At 40.5% G+C, this 20,512-nt stretch overlaps 1 protein-coding gene across 1 annotated transcript in view; it reads left to right on the top strand.

The window, feature by feature from the left end:
- GRIN2B (glutamate ionotropic receptor NMDA type subunit 2B) overlaps window positions 1-20,512 on the top strand; it is a 421,771-nt gene that overhangs the window by 240,546 nt on the left and 160,713 nt on the right. The window contains exon 3 of the mRNA XM_023749812.1: window positions 583-1,181. Within this exon, the coding sequence (XP_023605580.1) occupies window positions 583-1,181 (599 nt within the window). The remainder of the gene's footprint in view (window positions 1-582; window positions 1,182-20,512) is intronic.

Below are 20,512 nucleotides of genomic sequence, written 5' to 3'. Positions count from 1 at the left end.
ATACATGCTTCTCCCTAATACCCACACTGAGGGTGCCTATCCCACCTTCATAGGCAGGCTTATGTGTAGATAGATGGTCTTTTGGATCATTCACTCTGACTGAGTGATACACATCCACAACTGAGAACCCAAGAGGCTTGAAAAGTGGGAAGTGTGTGTGCATGAACATAAACCTGACCTGAGCTGAAATGAGGCCATTTATAGACGTAAAAATATCTTTATTATTGAAAGTATTACATATGTCCCCCTTTTTCTCCAATTGACCCCTTATAGCCCACCCCTGCCCCCCATTTATAGTCTTTACCCCACTTCATATTTGATTTTAGGAAGCTGCCTTGGGCTCTGGCAGTGGCCCTAAAATATTTCAGACAAGGAGAGTATAGACCAATGTTGAATTTCTCTGGAGTTTAGGACATAGTTTTAGGAAGAAAGGTATTAAAAATGTTTACAATTTAAACATATTTAATTTTAAAAAGTAAAACAATGGACACAAACATTTCTGTCCAGTTGATTCAAATTTTCCCTTACCATCTTTGGTTTGATTTCTCTCTCTCTCTTTTTTTTACATTTTTACTATTCTAGGATGAATCCTCCATGTTCTTCCAGTTTGGTCCATCTATTGAACAGCAAGCTTCCGTGATGCTCAACATCATGGAGGAGTATGACTGGTACATCTTTTCTATCGTCACCACCTACTTCCCTGGCTACCAGGACTTTGTGAACAAGATTCGCAGCACCATTGAGAACAGCTTCGTGGGCTGGGAGCTAGAGGAAGTCCTCTTGCTGGACATGTCCCTGGATGATGGAGATTCGAAAATTCAGAACCAGCTCAAGAAACTTCAAAGTCCCATCATTCTTCTTTATTGTACTAAGGAAGAGGCCACCTACATCTTTGCAGTGGCTAACTCAGTAGGGCTGACTGGCTGTGGCTACACGTGGATTGTGCCTAGTCTGGTGGCAGGGGATACAGACACAGTGCCCTTGGAGTTCCCCACCGGGCTCATCTCTGTGTCCTATGATGAATGGGACTATGGCCTCCCTGCCAGAGTGAGGGATGGAATTGCCATAATCACCACCGCTGCTTCTGACATGCTGTCTGAGCACAGCTTCATCCCGGAGCCCAAGAGCAGTTGTTACAACACCCATGAGAAGAGGATCTACCAGTCCAATATGCTGAATAGGTGAGTATGGCACAGAGCGCACACCTTCGGTGGAGGTCAGAGTTTAGCTTCCAAAGCTGGGGCTGGACATTCAGAAACAGTAGGAAAAACAGTTCAAGCTATCAGTGTTGAAGGCTAGCCACTGGATGGCAGTTATTCATGACGGTGTGTTTCCGATCCAAAGCTGGCTGTGGCTGTGTTCTTGTTCTGAGAAATATAAAACTGCTCCCACTTATTGAGCATTTGCTATGTGATAGGTATTACTTTACGTGTATTGCATTTTTTACCTCATTTAATACTCAAAGCAACAACTTTAGGAAGCAGGTTTTAAAAATTGTTTTTATTTTACAATATAAGAAAATAAGGCCTGTAGGTGTAAATTATCCAAGCGAGAGATTTGTTTGGAGTTGAACCCTCTCTGGTCACCACATACTTGATCGCTCTGAAAGACACCATAGGCACCGAGACAAGGGAGGACCAGCCCACTTACCCCTGGAGTGCTGCTGTACTGGGAGGAAATGGAGAATGGGTTAATGGGTATATAGGCCATGAAGAGGATGCTTTCCTTGGTTTTTCTCTCCTTTGCTTCTCTCTCTACCTTTAAGAGTGAGGATGCTGCGATAGAGGTGTCTTTTATGGTGGCTCTTAGTCTGATTTATTCAGTAAGAACATAAGGGTGATGGAGTTCTGTTCCCTTGACCTCACCTCATAACACAGGCATAACTGCAGCCTATTCTCAAAGGGTAATTATGTAACGATGTAGGACAGAAAACTCTATAGGATGCTTTTATGGTTTAGTTATTTGTATAAAACTGTTACATGTGCAATTATAAAAAAAATCAAGCAACATAGAAGAGCACAAAGAAGAAAGTAAAAATTACCTTAAATCCAACTAATGAGAGATAAGCATGGTTGAAAGAATTAGTGACCATCATTCTAGACATCTTCCTGTGCATGGATACCTATATGGATATAAATCTATAATTTTATATAAATGGAAATGTATACATGCTCTTCAATAACCCAACTTTCTTTTACTCAACAATATGTTTTGGGCATCCATTGTAAATTTATCAACTATATCAGACACATAGCAAGGTATTCAGAAAAGCTTAATACATGCTCAGGTACCCACCATTCAGCTTAAGAAATAAAATATTAGAAAGTGTATCTGGGGAGGTTGACATACATTTAGTGGTGGTTGAATGTGTACCTGCTTATCCTTGGAAGGGAGTTGGACTGTTGCCTTTCAGCTAAACTCCTAAATTTAGAGTTGAAACTAAAACTGGTATTAATGTAGCTGCATCTGTGATCCAGTCCTAATATTCTCTCACCTTGAACTTTGCTCTTCCTGCCTCCCTAGTTATCACTGCTTGTTCGGTAGTGACTGTCTTAGTTTTCTTCCTACCTCTGGTAATTCTGTCTCAGGCTCATTGGCATGCTCTTCTTCCTTTACACATCTCTTAAATACTAGTGCTTCTCAGGACTCTGTCCTAAACCCTTTCTTTTCTTATCCATTGCCAAAGATACACTTAATGTCTATAAGTTCCCCCAAATCTCTGGCTGCAATCTTTCACTTGAGCCCCAAGTCTGTATCTCTAACTGTGACTAGATATGTTTCTTGAGAACATGCCATAGCCGAAGCTGTCCTGCTTTCTCCTCCTACTTCTTAGAGCCAAATCTGCACCACCTATAAAGGGGGCATCCTATTGCCCAGTTGCCTAAAATCAATATTTTCAGTGTCCTTGATTCTATATCCCTGACACCTAATAGCCAATCATGCCATTTTCTGTGGATTTCCTCTGGAGTGCTTTCCCTTATTTTCATATTCATACCATGCCCCAGCCCCTCTCTTCTTACCTGCATTGCTGCAGGGCCTCTTAAATATCTTCTGGCTCCTCATTCTGCCTCTTTTCAATCTGCATTGCAGCCGGAGTGGTCTGAAATGAATATGTGATGTCATCCCTCTCCTGCTCACTACCTTTCAGTAGGTCTTTATTGCCCCTGCGATAAAGTCCCACCTCCGTAATATGGTTTACAGAGTCATCCACAGCATGGTCCCTCCTGTCTTTCCAAAATGGTCCCATGCTACTCTGTGCCTTAAGCACTGCATTCCCACAATACTGGCCTTACTTTAGTTCTTTGAGAATACCCTCTTCTTCCTCACTTCCAATCAGTGTGCTCTGTGTAATCCCTTCCCACCAATACACAAATGCAGATGCTCCTTTACCTGTCTCAGATTCTCCATGCTTCAGGTTTTAGTTTTGGCATCGCTTCCACTGGGAAGGCTTTCCTGAGCCCTGGACTAACATCAGTCTGTAACATGCCTTCACTGCATCTTGTGCTTTTCCAATAAAGCCACTCTTCAGAATGTTATAATTACATGCTTTATTATCTCTCCTCCCCGTAATTCTGGGAAAGCGGTGACCTTTCTGTCTTACTCATGTCTATGTCACCCACTCCTAGCATAGTGTGAATCCCAAGGAAGACACTTGGAGTGAATGAGTGACATCCTCCAAGATGCTGAGCTGTCCAGTGCATACCCACCCTACAGGAGCTTTCTCATTCTGCTCCTTTCTGCAAGATAATAGAGATTTCCTTTAAAAACTCCCTGTGTATTCTTTTCTGTACATTCATGTTTTGTCCCATTGTTTTTAGTGTTAAATTTAAATCTGATTTAGATTATTTTACCAAATGTTTGTTCTTTAAAAAAATGCTAACAATGAAGGAATAAAACATTTGCTAAACAACACAAAGCAATCAAGTGGGCGTTACCTTAAAGTCCATAAATATGGTCCAGGAATGTCTGCTTTTATCTTAAAAGCTCCTCTGTATAAACAGGGATCTGTACATATTATTATTTCCCATTTGGCTTCTTTACATTAGAATGTAAATGTGATTTCTCAAGCCTGGCCTCTAACCACTATACTAAAACCATAGTTGGTTTGAACCTTTGTTACCATCTCTTCTGGCCACTGGGAAGGTAGCTCTCCTGGGTTCTCTATGCTTCTTCCTTAGAGGTTGTTGTCAAGATAGCCACACATGCCCACCTCCATCTTCTCAAGTACAGCAGTCTACACTGTGCAGGTTATTCATAAATTCCTTGAGTCCCAGTGTGGAAGAGAGAGAAAAGGTCCACCTTCACTTAATTTCCCAAGTATACTGTGTAAAACGTGTCTTCCGACTTTTCAACATCCTTCTCCACTGAGACATTTCCTCTGTGCTCTCTCCCTGTCCTTATCCCTGCATCCCTCACTCATTTCCACTGTCTTTTCCTTCCCTTCCTCCCAAATGCAGCTTCTCATGGTTCTTGAATCCAATCCCTAGCCTCTCTTGGAAATATATTAATCTGTTTTTCTATCAGGATCCAGAAAGGATTGATGCTGACTAACAGGGACAAGAAGGTGCTATTCTTAAAGTCTGAGCTGTTATCACCATGCACAGCACTCAAAAATCATCTACTTATTCCTTCTACTTATCCTGGTCTGAAATCAGACTTTTCCTCCCTTCAGAGTTCTGGTCTCACTAGGGTTACTCTTTTAAATAACAAACCAAGCAGCCACACCATTTAGGCACAGCAGGAAATCTTTGCAAAATAATATTGTTGCAAATGGTTGGTTGTTTTGTGAGGATGGGCCTCTGTTGGCCTGCTGCTCACCCCTCTGTAACAGCAGTGGGAGGAAGCCCCTCAGGAGGTATCTGGGAGTGACCTGGCCCTAGGAAGACAGACTTGGGAAAGGGTTGACTGTTGTCCTCTGACCTTCTGAACACCCAGAAGCATCAATAGGCCTGTCCTCCCCAGAAGCACTATAAGGGGAGGTAAAGCCTTCCTTTATACCTGACCAGCCTGTGGCTTTCCTTTCACATGAGGCAAGTTCTTAAGTCTAGATTTAGGAAACAGGGACAGGAGGCTCTGTGATACCCCCGAGTGCCAAAAAGAGACACATATTTGAAGTGATTCACTTGTTACTAAAGGAAGACTTTATTTTTTTAATGACATGTAAGCATTCTCAGAGAGGATCCTTAAAATGAGCTATTTTAGTTCACTATTAAATAAACGTTATTTATCACACGTCAATCCAAATTCCTTACTGGTTATTTCTTAGCTGCTTGAAGCTCCTTCGGCTAGACGTGGTGACTGTTTCCAGATAGGCCTTAGACTGCTGGCCAAGGCTTTTGACCTGAGTAACAAGAAAAATACAGAAATCCAGTTAAATTTAAATTTCAGATAAACAATAGATCATTTTTTTTAGCATCTGCCACAAATATTGCATGGGTCATGCTGATACTAAAGGATAATTTGTTGTTTATCTGAAATCCAGATTTAACAGGGCTCCTGTATTTGTTGCTAAATATAACAACCCTATTTTGTACACTAATAAAAATGAACTTTCTGTTGGAATTTTGTAGCTTTCACTTATGCCTTATTAGTAAATGGACTGCAGTGTCTTATACTAGCAGTTTTCAACCCTTATAAAATTCTGTGGCACACAAAATATATTTTTTGTTGATCTGATAAAAAAAGGGCATAATTTTGATTGATTCACACTGGACAGCTATTGTTGTGTTGGCTGTTGACATTTTTTTTTTTACTTAACAGCCTACCCTGACTAAATAGTCAGGTATTGCATGTTTTAAACATTCTTATGGCACACTGGTTGAAAATGACTGCCCTATACCATAGCCTGAGACATAATGAGGGAGTTTTATTCCAACTGGGAACTTGATTTGATTGAAAGAGTTAGAGACTTTCTTATGTGTGCATTCTCTAAGTGAAGGACTTTCTTAGTTTCTGAGAAAAATCTGAAAACCCTTTGGTTTCAGATGATCTGAAAGGGTTGAGAAAGGGATTTGGCCAGTCGTCCAAACCCTTCTTTATCTCCCTGAGCTAGAGAAGAATTGTTAGCTGTTAGTAGGCACACATCTATATTTTTCCTTTATCGCTCCCTGGGGTGGGTGGTAGTTAATGGTTATTTCCTTTGCAATGTGCTCTTCAGTACCCCGCTGGTCTGTTTCTGTCACTCAGGTGATGGTGCACCTGCCGCTCACCTCTAGGCTCTCTTTCTGTCCTGAGGACCCAGTGTTCCTGCTCTTCATTCAGCGCAACTTTTGAACTTGTAGAAAAAGCAGATGCTCTTTCAAATGGCTGGATCTCAACATAGAACCTCTTATGAGTCTTGCCTAATTATTTTCCCCAGTGTCCTCAGTTTTCCTACTCAGCAACATGCTTTGCACCCACCCATCCCAATTCTTCCTTCCCCTTTGAAGTGGCCATCTCAAGAGGCCAGAATCCTCGCCCTGGCCTAGCTTTTGAGAGATGGGGATAAGTGATATGAAGAAAGGTGCTGTGATGAACAGATCTTTCATTATCCTTGAGGCAGCCTTCCCATCCTTGGAACAGTTAGATTAGCTGGATTACTCCCATGGGGTGCCCACTTGACTCTCTTGGCCTGGAAAGTGCTGAGAAGGTAAGAAATAAATGAGGAATTGAGTCCATTAGTTTTTAGACACTATGGGCAAAATTTGCTTGGTTAGTACCCATCTCTGGTTGTTATTAATGTTCATGGAGTGCCCAGCATAGGCAAATTTATGGTAAGACAAATATATATTATAGGTGAACTTAATGTAATTTATATGCAAACCAATCAAAGGCTCTGTGAATGCTTAGTTATAAGGAGACCATCAGGCACAGTGGCCCTTCATCTGATTAAAGAAGTCCATTGGAATCTAATGAAAGCCATGTTTTCATACGAAATGTAAAGACACACCTGTGTATATATATAGAGAGAGACGTGTGGAAGGAAATATAAATTGGGAGAAATAACCAGAGAATCTAATCACTATCCTAAAAGACATATTCAATGCTTATTGTAATTCAGGCAAAGCAAGCTTTAACTGTGCGTGGAAGAATGACGGAATGTAAGGATTTTCAAACTCTTCTGTTTTCTTCCAGTCTTTCACATTTTTCATATCAGATATATAGATGGTCATTTCATTAAGTAGTCTTTCCTTCTTTCCTTTAAATTCAAACCCGTGAACAGCATTCTCAATGTTTAATGCAGAGAGCCCTACATGATTCTTTCTTTAATCCTATTTAATTCTGTGGCTGAATTGTAGAATTTTAAAGTTATCCATGCCATATTTGGTGGGGTTTTTCTTCCATTTTCTTTCTCTTCTACTTCCTCCCCACTTTTTTACATCCCCTTCTTCTTCTTTCTTTAAAAATATTTACAATTTGGAGGAGAGGGCAGATGACAAAGAGGGGGAGTAAGTGGGAAAAGAATTCTGTTTCACTTAGAATAACTTTTGGGGAGAGGGAGAGGTACATAGTGCTGGGAGAGAAGACACAGGTGGTGCATTGTCTGTAGGGATAGGATGGTCTCAAAGAGGAAAGAAGCAAGATCAGAGTAGATCAGTGACTCTCAGTGGAGAAAGCAGACAGGTCACAAAAGATGTGGGTCGGTGGCAATGGGAAGGGTGAAGAAGAGGGTCATGAGGTATATGCTCAGAAGCAGCCCCTTTGTCAGCAGTCAGAGGAAGTCATTAACTCCGGCATTAGTTACCTTTCTGAATACTCACTGCACACCAGAATTGTGAGTGATCTAATTTGATCCTTGCAAAAATCCTGATCCATGCAAATGTCCTCAGGATTCCCTGATCCCACCCTCCCAAGCACTCCCTATGCCCACCCCCTCCTTTATTTTCTCTGTACCTCTTATGTGACACACTGCATATATTTTATTTTTAAATATATTGTTGGCTCACTCCTCTTGATTGAATTCAAGCTCCATGAGAGCAGGACATTTTTTTAACCTCTGTGTTCCTAGCACAGTGACTGATAGGTTGTAGAACCTTGATAAATATTTGTTTGATAAAAGCATAAATGAAGATAGGAATCATTATCCCATTTATATGTTTCTAAGAAAACTGAGACCCTCCAGCTTAGGCTGTGTGATGGTGTCAGGATTTGGCCTGGGTCGGCCTGGGGAACCTGGATTTCAGTCCCTTACTGGGCTGCATATTAGCCAAGCTTTAAAGAAATATAAGCCTGGCTGGTATGGCTCAGTGGTTGAGCATCGACCTATGAACTGGGAGTTCATGGTTCAATTCCTGGTCATGTGTCCGGGTTGTGGGCTTGATCCTCAGTGTGGGGCATGCAGGAGGCAGCTGATCAATGATTCTCTCTCATCATTGATGTTTCTATCTCTCTCTCTCCTCTCCCTGTCTGAAATCAGTAAAAATATTTTAAAAGTAAAGAAATCTAGGCTTCCCTTAAAATCAAAGCATCAGAGTTGGAAGAGTCTTTTGCTACTCACCTCATCCAACCCTTTCAATACATGGATTCTCACAGAATAGACGATAGAATGATGAATGGATTTATAACTTTTTGAAAGTAAAATCTCAGAGTGGTCACTCATCTGTTCGAGGCTGGCTGGGCACAGAACCCAGGTGTCCTTATGGCAGGAGCAGTGTTCTTCACAGAGCATGCTGCCTCTTAACTACTTGACCATGTCCTCAGAAGGACTGGCAGGCAGCCAGGGTTTTCCTGTTAGCCTTTGCTCTGGTCTGGCAATGTCCCCATGATTCTTGCTCCCTTGGTTCTTACCCAGACAAGGGTGCAATTTCACAGTTAATAGGAATTGAAGGTGGTGTTATTTAGGAATTGAGTGGGATCATTTCTCCATCTGCTCTCTCTTCCCACCAGAGGATAAAGGCTGGCTGGGTGGAGATAAGAGTGGGGGCGAGCTGCCAGGAAGCTAGAGTGCTGTCATTTATGGTTACTGACATGGGCTGGAAGCTTGAGTGAGGGCTGGACCACAGCCGGCCAAGGTTGGCTTAACTAACAGGAGCTTCTTGAGAGCAGAGATGGTTTTCTGGCTTTTGCACCTACATATACGACCTCACATATTTTAAATAAATAATGGTTTCAACCTTTCTCTTTGTTTCCTTTCCACTGGATCTGTCAGGGGTGCATAGGTGGTCATCCGCTGGAAGAAATCTCCAAGACCTGATGTGGCTGATAAAGATTTGGAAGAAGCAGGGTTTCAGCCTGCCTGATTTTCAGAAGTGGTTGCTAAGGGATCTGAACCATCACTGCAGACAGAGGCACATGTAGAAGCTGGCAAGAGGGTGGCAGCAGGAGCTGGGTAGAGGAACCTTCCCTTGACTTTCAGGCTTTTATCAGTGGCGCATTCTCTTCCGGGAGGCCCTGTGGGGTTAGTGCGCCCAGACTGGCACTGGTCCCCAAGCTGGGCTGGCTGGTCACACATGAAGGAACTGCTGCTGACAGATTAGAGCTCCCTGCTGCTGAAATCTGTTCCCTCTTGTCCAGCTTCCAGCAGCAGCAGCCGGCCGGGGGCTGCCTACTGCCTCCCTCGCTGCTCAGGCTTTTTCTTTTTCTCATTCATTACTGATTCACACCACCCTCCCCGCCGCCCCCACCTTTTTTCTTTCTTCTTTCCCATCTCTTTCCCTATAGGGTGTTTTGTTCATTGATCTTTTGCTGCCATTTTCCTCTTTTCACCAGTTTTTATTTAAAATTTTCCTGATTTTAGCTGTGTTCTTAAATGACCATGTGTGGGATTCTTGCACATATACATACTCATGTGTGCATGCAGTATATATCCATACAGCACATCTTTATGTATGTACATTTACATATGTCAAATTGTGTAGAGCATTGTTGACAGAACTGGATTAAAACACTTTTCCATATTAAATTTGATGGCACGAGAAAAGTTGAGTATGGGATAAAAGTTGGGAGGAAACCTTTAAAATGGCTTGTCTGGAATTAGCTTTGGTGAATATCCACAAGGTATTTCCTTCCAATCTGATTCCATTTTTAAAGTCTTGATGGCTGTAAGGATGGTTGCTAAGTAACCCTATCACATTTATTGTTTGGGCAAAAGAGGAAGACACAGAAGTCAAGTAGTTCTATATACTTTTAAGAATCCCTTAACGTTTTCTTTTTCTAAAGGAAAGATTTTCTGTGTCAACACAACAGAAATATCCATGGAAACCACTCTGTGAATATCATATCATATCGTATAATATCATAAAATAATATCATATTCATTCTAAGTGGTCTTTTTCAGAATTCCCCTAAAAGGATCACAGATGGAGTCCAGATGAGGATATGTGTCAAAATACATTTAGTGTTTGACATAAAAGTCGATGATAAAAAACTTCAAGTTGTTCAGTATTAGGGCTAATGAGGAGGATAATAAAAGTGGCCATTTTCATACAGGGAATTGTCATGTCTGTCATCTCACTGAGATATTACAACAAACTCGTGAGGACTTCTATTCACTGTATTGATTGGTTCTAGATATCATCAGAGAAAACTTAGATTCTTTCTTCCTTTAATTTTTCAGCAGCATTTCCAGACACTCACACCCATTTTCCCCCCTCCTTGAACAACAATCTAGGAACTTTTGTTTAAGCAATAATAGAATATAGTTTATTAACATAGACTTTAACATGTCAAATTTCTCTCATTTTTGAGTATAGAGGAAAAGCCAGGTATATGTTATAGACTGTAACTCAAAATTATGAGTAACCACAGGCTACACAGTGTCATTATTCTCACTGCTCTGTTGCCATATCTCAAGTGTGTTCACACACAGACTTCCTTGTTTTACCTGGAAGAGGAGAGGTCACATATTCAACAGTCTGATGTATCTGGAACATAGCCAAGAACCACGAAGAAAGCAGAAAAGGGCTTTGAACAAAAATCACTGACACAAAAGTATTGTCCTAAAATGAATGTAGTTTATTTGAACTAAGAGTTCATGTATTCTAATTTTACACATATTTCTAAGAAGTTTGTGGACATTTGGAGTGTATATGGCATAGAGAATTAGTAACTCAGTTTAAACATGATACATAAACATATTTAAGTGGTCTGTCTACAGCTAGCTTGGTACCTGCATGATCACTAGGACCCAGACTTCTGCTAGCTTTCTACTTTTTTATTTATAAGGTGTGGCCTACATCCCCAAGCTCAAGAGGGCTGCTGGACTCCAGTGTCAAGCAGCAAATTGAAGTTAGAAAGAAAGGAAGACAAACACTTTCCCTTTTAAGGAAATTACCCAGAAATCCCACACTTTGCTTATAGCCCATTAATCACAAATCAGTCCATGGCCACAGCTAGCTGCAAGGGAAGCTGGAAATTGATTTTATTTTAGTTTTTGATAGGGGCAGTAATATGCCCAGTTAAAAATCAAAGTTCTGTTAGCTAGTGAGAGTCAAGGCTGTATCTTTGGTAGGCAGCCGGTAGTGTCTAAGATACTTGCTTATCTGATTTTCCAGATGACAACAGCTTAGAAATAACAAACATGATGGGAAATGGGTAGGTAAACTGACAGCATTAAGAAATAACAAACAGAATGGTAAAGTGCAGAAAGTACTAGAAAAACCTAGCAAAATACCTTGAAGGGAACATTCGTCTAAGATAGCCATGGGCAAACTACGGCCCGCGGGCCGGATCCGGCCCTTTTGAAATGAATAAAACTAAAAAAAAAAAAAAAGACTGTACCCTTTTATGTTATGATGTTTACTTTGAATTTATATTAGTTCACACAAACACTCCATCCATGCTTTTGTTCCGGCCCTCCGGTCCAGTTTAAGAACCCATTGTGGCCCTCCAGTCAAAAAGTTTGCCCACCCCTGGAAGACCATTTAAGCAAATTTCCATATTCTCCCCACAAAGCCTATATCCCTTTTAAAGCCTCCCTCAATGGCAAGATAACATAGTCATTGTTAGGTCATCAATAAGAGCTTAAATTTTATTGACAATTTTGATTTAAGAAGTCAGAGAACTCCATAATAACTTTCTGAAAATTTCCATTTAAAATGCTTCCTATAATCAAGAAAAAGCTTGGTACTTAAAAATACTAAGCTTCAGCAATTTAGAAAATTTACCTTAAGAAAGGTTATTAAGTGACTACTTTGTGCCAAGTTCTTTATAGAACCTTATTTCATCTCAAAAAGTACTGTCCAGAGGCATTATTACTTCCATTTCTCAGATGAAGACACTGAGATCCAGAATGGTTAAGTCACTTGCCTACTTCACTTACAGATAAACTTGGGTTTCAAATCCACGTTTTCATGAATTCCAGGTGTACTTTGCCCTCATTGTCCATCTTTTGAGAACTATCTCTGTAGCTGAGTCAATTAGGCATAACTCTGATGTGTATGAAGACATTATTAATCTGCGGACAAAGTGGTTTTTAGTAAGGAATTTCTTTCCTTAGCCTCTGTGCTGAATTCTTGTCCTGAAGCCATGATAAATCCAGCCCAGGAGCAGCATCAGTGCACACACGTTAGGGATGTCCCAAACTGAGCCTCTTCATTTCCCCCTCTGTCCTGAAGTGTGTCTCATCTCTAGTTACTGGCCCAGCTGTAATCTCGCTATACTTCCTTTTCTGTTTGGAAAGGATGATTATTTTTTCTTATTTTATTCCTGTACATTCCAAAAATCCTTTAGCTTACACAGGGAAAAATAACAACTTGTTTTTCTGTAGACCTGAGAGTCCTTGGAACTGCAGTGAGAGCAGGCTTTCTGTTCTAAAATCTGTGGAGGCTCCGGGAGGTTATGGAGACACTGGAAATAATGTCAGGGACATGTCATAGAACTAAACAAGACCTTGGTCTCCATCATGATTCACAAAGGTCCACCAGGGCCACTGTTCCTTTGTGACAGGTTGGATGAGTCTGGATTTGTTTAAGGCTGATACTCTGCCAGAGACCGGAGAAAAGTAAAAATGGTGTTATTGAAAGTAAAAGAAACGTGATGTGTAGAGGGCTGCTTTTCTGTACCTCACAATATTATATTTACCGATGGTTGACTTAGTGACACATTCAGTTGGTATTTTGATCCCCTATTGAGGTACTGACCTCGTATTAGATGCTGGGCATATAGACAATACACATCATCCATTTAATTGGCTTCATGAGGAGTGTGGCATCCACAGAAAGTTCTTTTGATTTGCTAATTTGGACTTATTTTTCTTGTAATCCAAAGCAAATTGCCTAAGAGGCTAGCAGAATGAGCCTAAGAAATGAAGATCAGAATTTCAGAATACGTTGGTTAAAAGTACCTAGAATTTCCTGGTACTTCTGACAGAAGGCCATGAAGGGTCCCTTCTAATGGAGAACAAGACAGTGGACTTAAGGAGAAAAGGACCATTCTGATACAGCTGATTCTAGCTTAATTCTTTGTGATCTCATTGTCACAGATTATTAGCCACCCCCAAACTCAAAAAATCTCATAAAAGAATATTCTTTTGAAATACATCAGAATTCCCTCCCCCATGTGCACACACGCACTCTGTGTGCTCATCACCAACAAGTTTAAAAATAGGAACCATGGTGTTGCCATGACTCCCAGTGCTACTCTGCAGCCTCTCTTTCCCTTGGATGTGATTTCACTTCTGAACATGATTTAGCAAGGACCTGGCTCAGAGCGGCCTCTAGCGGCTCAATCCTTAGGGAAGTTCTTCCTTCCTGGAATATTCAGCCCAATTCCAAAATTAACCCATACCAGCCAAGTTGAACACTTCCGTGTAATGAACTGTTCTCTCCACGTGATCAGCTTTTTGAAGAATCTTTCTCATCGACTATGAGTAACAAACTAGGTGGTACTTACTGTGTACTCAAAACTATGGCCAACCATCCAGGAGTTCACTGTGTTGCTGTGGAAATGAGACTGGCACCCCCAAAACACCGAGAGAGACAGCAGGGAAACTGGGTGGTGGAAGTACGTTGGAGAATGAAGTAATTCAAATGAAATATGTGTGCTCTGATCATCAAAAGTTAACATTTTCCTTCTTCACATAAAGGAGTCTTCTCAACTGTGTCACCTGATGCTGATTCCACAGCCCCAGGGGAGTGTTGATGTGTGACTTGTTCCCATATTGTCTTAGTTCCCTGTGTTTTGAGTTCCTTGTGTCTGTGCTTCTCAGTACTGACTGTGTGTTAGAATTTCCTCAGAAGCCTTAAGAAACCATATACAGAGCTCAAGGTCCCACCCTGAGAAATTCAGGTTTAGTTGGATAGGAAGGAAATAGGGTACTGGGAACAGACATGCATTGAAACCTCCCAAGTTGATCTTCAAGGGCAGCCAGAGTTGCCCATCACTGTGCTCAACTCTGCTGTCATTTTTGTGGCCCCAGTGATCACAATAAGGTGAAGGGCAATGATATAATTTGCATGAATTTGAACTTGGTGCTAATGAAACAATTCCTTCCTTTGATTCTCTCTTGATGACCAGTCTAAAAACTGTGAACCCTGTTAGTGCTATGAAATTCAAATTCTGTAATGGATACAGGATGTGGACATTTCATCAGTGGTGATCCTCTTGTGGGTGGTCATGATGTTCTAACATGGATTTCAGTCCTTTTGCTGGCACTCCACGTGTTTATTCTATGCAGAGTGATGAGTTTTTGTCAGTAAGGCTGGCAGCATAAGCATCAAAAGAAATCTGACTTTAAATGGCATTTTAATTCCCCTATACATAGATCGATTACAAACCCAAAAGAAACAGAATTTTAAAAGCTTTAGATTCAGTGTCTGCTGGCCCTGATGAGTAATTTATGCTTTGCTAAATTTTGGAGTGCACAAGTGGTTTTGAAATGAAAGTTATTAGCACTAGGAAATGATGTTCTTTGTATTACTACACTGTTATTACATTTAATGGAATTGCCCCTAAAGCGTTACAGAATTAAAGGAAAAACAGAGTTTAGAATCTGGAAGACATGGGGTGAGGGCCAAAGTAAAAACATTAATGGTGGACCATCTTGATCTCACAACTCTTACCTGAAGTCTGGGAGAGACCTAGAGGGAAATCAATTAAGTCGGGCTTGACAATGTTCTGGCAGGAGTTTGCAGGTGATTTCATAATGTGTGGCATTATTGTGGTTCTGACTGTTATGAGCAAACAAGAAAGCTAGGTCAAGGCATAGCTTTGGAATTGTATTAAGGGAGGGCATAATATTTCAAAATAGAGTAATGCTATCTATTTGATTAAAGACTGCCTGGCACAGGAAACTTTATGTTTGTCCTAAGGAATAATAAGAAGAGAAGGAAACACTACATTATTGTTAAAGCTTTTTGTGATTTGTATGAGAGAACCATGACAGTCTCCAGAAACATTTACCATGTACAGTATTTGATTACTAGGTGATTGTTATCATTGCCTTTAACTCGCATCTTCCACCCACCCAGCTATCTCTCCTGCACTTCTCATGAAGGTGCTGTAGGGCCTTCAGACTTGGGCTTCCTTGAGGGAGCAGGAAGGAATGAATCCAGGACACTTGTTCTTCCCCAAACTTCGGGTTCCAGATCTAGGCTATGACATGGAACTTTCTGGCATTTGTTCACCAATAGCATAACATAAGGGAGGAACTAAATTGCTGTAAATAAGCATTTATTAATTGCCACACCATGTGTGTTCTGCTTTGGGGCTCAACCAGGCATGTTCTAATATTGAGTTGGCTCCTCAAGGTTGAAATGAAAATGCCTATTCAGGCAGTCAAATCCTTATTTTGCATATGTCAGTAACTGGTGCTTTAAGAAGGATTATGTGTTTAGTTGTTTGTTTTTACGTATATATAGATTTTTCCAGATTTAATATCAGGGACAAGACAACATTAGGGTCTGGAGGTGAAAGAAAGTGTAACTACTACACTGCAAACCTCAAATAATTATGGACCTGTGAATCTTAGTGACTGAGAGCTGTAGCCATTCTTAATCTCCCTTGTACTGTATAGGGATTTCCTTTCCATTGCTGGCATTGTTTTCCTCTTTCCTGAAGTGATATTGACTTCATTTCATCCTATATATTTAGTATTGTCTTAAGAGAAAGGCGCACATAGTTCATCTTCACAGCACACCTCACCGTGCTGTCCACCATACTTACACGTTGTCTAAAACAGGTGACCTAGAAACTACACACTCTCTCCTGGAGGAGCCGAAGGTATATGCGAGAGTTGAGTGGCTGCCTGGTGTTTTCCCCCTTTTTCTGTGGGAGATGATAGTTCATATATCTCAGGGTAGGAAGATTGAAATGTATTTCTTTTTCTGTTTCAAAGGTAAGATTGGAAAGTGGGAAAAGAAAGCAAGTGCAGCATTTGATTCAGCCTTTGAAGTCTTTTGGTCCCGTGTAAAGGACACACATGCTAAGTCTGTCAGCCCTGGTGGTGACACGTGCTTCAGATTGTGAGGCTTATTTTTTCTTCCAAAAAAAAAATGCCTGTCTCTTCATTTCTTCTGAGCACTGGGAAAGAATCCTACTTCTCCATACTTGGTTGTACCAGCTGTCGAGTGAGTCACTCTGGTTATTAGTGAGCAGCAAGGAAATATGTCTGTAAAAAAAGAAATTGACAGTAGATAAAAAGAAGGCACAGGACAGATCTGAGGGAAAAGACACTGGAGCAATAACTGTAGGGCATGATCCTATAATGCCTAGGTACTGAGCCCTGGATCACAGCACCCCGCAGGATGCCGTTGGTCCAGGCTGCATTGGCCCGTTGTGATACAGCAGAGATGCTGCTGAAGGAGGGGCGGCATTATGGCAGGGGAGCAGTCTGCCTTACCATAGCATCATGCATTGATGAGAAAATGAAAACCCTGCTTCTGCGAATCCAATTCAGGGGTGAAGAGATGGTCCCCCTGGAGGGGTGCGTGCTCAAGATTCCTCCAATATATTATGCTGTCCGTCACAAAAGAGAAAGAATCAGGGCCTGATCACACATCAATTCCAAAAGCATGACGAAGGCCCCAGCAAGCATCTTCCACTGGATAATGAAAAATCTGTTGCCTTGGCATCTATCGCTACTTTTTTTAGATGGAGACATTGTCATTGAAGACCTCAAAGTGGCTTACGTAGTCTTTCTCAAATTAAGTGGGGGATGAGGAGGAAATTGTAACCCATCATGCCTTATTGGATTAAATGAGATTTCACGATGCTGAAAATAATGAGGATTGGATGTCTAGAGCAGAAAGGTAATTTTCCCACAAATCTCTGATGGCTCCCTTTTTCCTGCTGGTCAGCAAGCCATAAAAGACCCTTGCATATAACTGGGCCTCACTTTCATGATTTGAGCCTGCCTCCTTCTTCCAACTCCCCACTTTGCCCTTAATATATACTGTGATCTAGTAATGTCAAATGACATGACTGGCATTCTCTAAATATGACAGTTTTTGTTTGTTTGTTTGTTTTACTACTCCACACCTCTGCAAAGGGCTGCACTCTCTGATGCTCCTCTTTCAGTTCCCTGGGTGAACATATGAATGTCACCTCCTCTATGAAGCTTTCTCTAACAGTTCCAGGCAGAATTAGTCATTCCTATCTTTGTCCTTGCACAGCCTGCACTCATACCTCTATTATAACACTTACATGTGTAAGCACTTTAAATTAAAAGTATATCTGGGAGTGTCTAAGGCTGGAAATGTCCCATTCATTTTTGTAGCCACCCCAGGACTCATTGCACAGAACACTCACACATTTTTTTATTGAATGAAAATCTGAGTGAATCAATAAAGATGAAAGGTGGGACTTAGGCATGTGGAATGAAAAGTGATTATTCTTTTAAAAATTAAATATGCCATCCTTCATGTGTGAAGGTAATTTTTCTGATTAATTGGCAGTAAAATGTGGGCTTTGAACTAGTTTTCCACATTTGCTTTATGTTCAGAGAATGTTCACATGGTCACTTTTGCCTTTTAATCAGCAATGTACTTGGAAATGATTCCTTGCTGCTCTTCACTTCTTTTATATACTGTCAGACTCTAGCAATTCTTGCACAGTTCCTCTAAGTTAAGCCATTGTCTCCTCTCTACTTCCATAGTCACTGTCTGTTAGCTTGTGTCTGGATTTCTATAGTAAGCTGATCTGTGTTCCTCATCTTTAATATCACAAATATTATCTTACCTACTTAATCAGGTTTGTATTTTTAAAATATCGTTTGGAACATTTCACTCATGTGATTAGGATCTAGGGAGACTTATTTTAGCCAAATTGAAAACTAGCATGGTAGTCATCCTCGCCAAATATTAACTTACTGATCTCAAAACTGGTTCTCAAATTACTTTCCAACAGGAATTTCTTTTCTAGCCACACCTCTCTCAACACCCCAGACAATGTGGAGTGTAGAGTGGAAGGGGTACTCTACTGAGAGGCAGAGAGCATGGTTCAGTTCCAAGCTTTGTTACTATCACCTGTGGTATAGCTCACTTTACATTTTCAGACTTTCATTTTCTCATCTGTAGAATAATGTCTCAGGAAAGATGCTTGCTTAGAAAGAATTTGGAAGAGATGAGCCCTATGTTCCTTCTGATTCTAAAGTTCTTTGATTTTATGAGGTATTGAACTTCTATGATCCCTTCCAACCCAATAATGACTGAAGTAGCATGAATAGGTTTTGAATCCAGAACCTTGGCCTCATTACTAGCACACTATTATACAGCAGCTGACCACGCACCAGAAAGGGTATGAAGAGTAAGGACCTCTATGTTAAGCCTGCCTTTTATATGGATATATACAACACCTGAGGCCGTCCTTTTTCAGGTAAGTTTTAGTTTTTCATTCAGCCAAGCTTTTGATTCACTTAATAAAGGAAAATAAATGGGTCAGATTTGATTTTCTTTGATTGAAAAGATTTATTTTATATTCCTCCTGCCTCAGCAAACACTAACCTGCAGTTATTCACAGTCTAGTTACCCAATTCTGGGCTGAGTTCCTTGATTCTGTTTTCCTCTTCTCAGGCCCAGTTTTTGGTAGAGCATTTGCTTTTTCAGAAATACCACCTAAAGATGAACAAGAATAAAGGTCAGGATGTGAGCCTCAAACTGCTTCTTGTCAACTTTTATTTGATAGGGTTCTACTAATGGAATTGTTCAGCATGCCCGAGGTTGGATTTTCATGATAATATTCCATAAACCTTGCCCTCTACTACGTTTCTCCATTTTACGAAAACGTCATAGTTATCCTTCTGGTTGCATGTGTCAGAAATTTGCAAGTCATCCTGGATTCTTTTCTCTCCCTCATTCCCTTCACCTAATCGCTTTTCTAATTTTACTAGTTCCCTAGCAAAATATATTTTAAACCTATCCACTTCTTTTTTTATTTTCTCTACAGTCCTAGTTAAATTACATATACACCACTTGCACACACACGTACAATATATATGTGATTACTTGTTTAATGTTTGTGTCTACCTCTGGCTAGACTATTAACTCCATGTTGCCAGCGATGTGTCTGTTTTACTTACCATTGCATTTTAGTTTTAGCACTTTAATAGGCTCAGAGCAGGTACTCAATTAATATTTGTTGAATGAGTGAATTAACTTAAGCTAACCGTAAAATGAAACTTTGAATTATCTGTGGACTTGATTTCCTCTGGGCCTTTGGATTATCTCTTTAAGACTTTGTTTCAGGTTCTGTTCTTTGATTCTTTATATTTTCAATAAATAGTTCAGCTCCTGATCAGTGCACAAAGTTGTACTTGGTGTGAGGGACAACAAAACAGAAAAGACATGTTCTAATATTTTCCAGAACTTGAGTTCAGTTGAAGAAGCAAAGCCTGCACATACAAAAATATTGAGTAGAAGTATGAGACAGAATATGAGTAAGTGCCTCAAATGGGTAGTGCAATTTATATGCTACAGTCAAGGAGTGCTGGCTCTGTAGGCTGAAGTTGCAGCCTTGAAACATCATGGAGGGATTGGAGGTAGTGAAACTTGACCTAGACTTTAAAGAATAAAGAATGAGAGGTCCAAGGTGACATTTATCTAAGTGGCAGTGATAGCATGAACAAAGATTTGGACTTGACACTTGACACTGAATGTTCAGATATGGGTTATATTGGGATCAACTTAATCTGAATGGAATTTTAGATAAGTAATGGGAAATAAGTGTGGAGTTACAGTGAGATGGTTGTTTTTTTAAAGGCAATATGCTATAGTTGGAAAGGCACCATATTGAGAGTTGGCATCTCATTGTGCAAACTTAATCAAGTCATTGACTCTGTCCAAATCTCATTTTAAAAGTGTGGTAAAGAGCATGCAGCAGTAAAAGGTAGGATTACATCAACTTTTAGCTAGTAAATGTTATGTTTCTATAAAGGAGTTGAAATAGACACCACTGAGATACCTTTCTGCTTTGTAATCTTCTGTGTATGGAATAGTCTGTTTAGTTCTTCAATCTCTGGCTGGGGCTGATAAGTGTCACTGCCAACAAATAGGTCATTAGTATACCTTGACAAGTATACTAACATCACTGTAGTTTATCCTGGGAGGTAGCCATAGGAGAGACTTGATGAAATGGTTATTTTAAGAAGATTAATCTTGTA

Source organism: Myotis lucifugus, unplaced genomic scaffold, assembly GCF_000147115.1.
Source record: "Myotis lucifugus unplaced genomic scaffold, Myoluc2.0 scaffold_10, whole genome shotgun sequence".
In the NCBI taxonomy this organism is placed as follows: domain Eukaryota; kingdom Metazoa; phylum Chordata; class Mammalia; order Chiroptera; family Vespertilionidae; genus Myotis; species Myotis lucifugus.
This window is presented reverse-complemented; position numbering and strand designations above follow the sequence as displayed.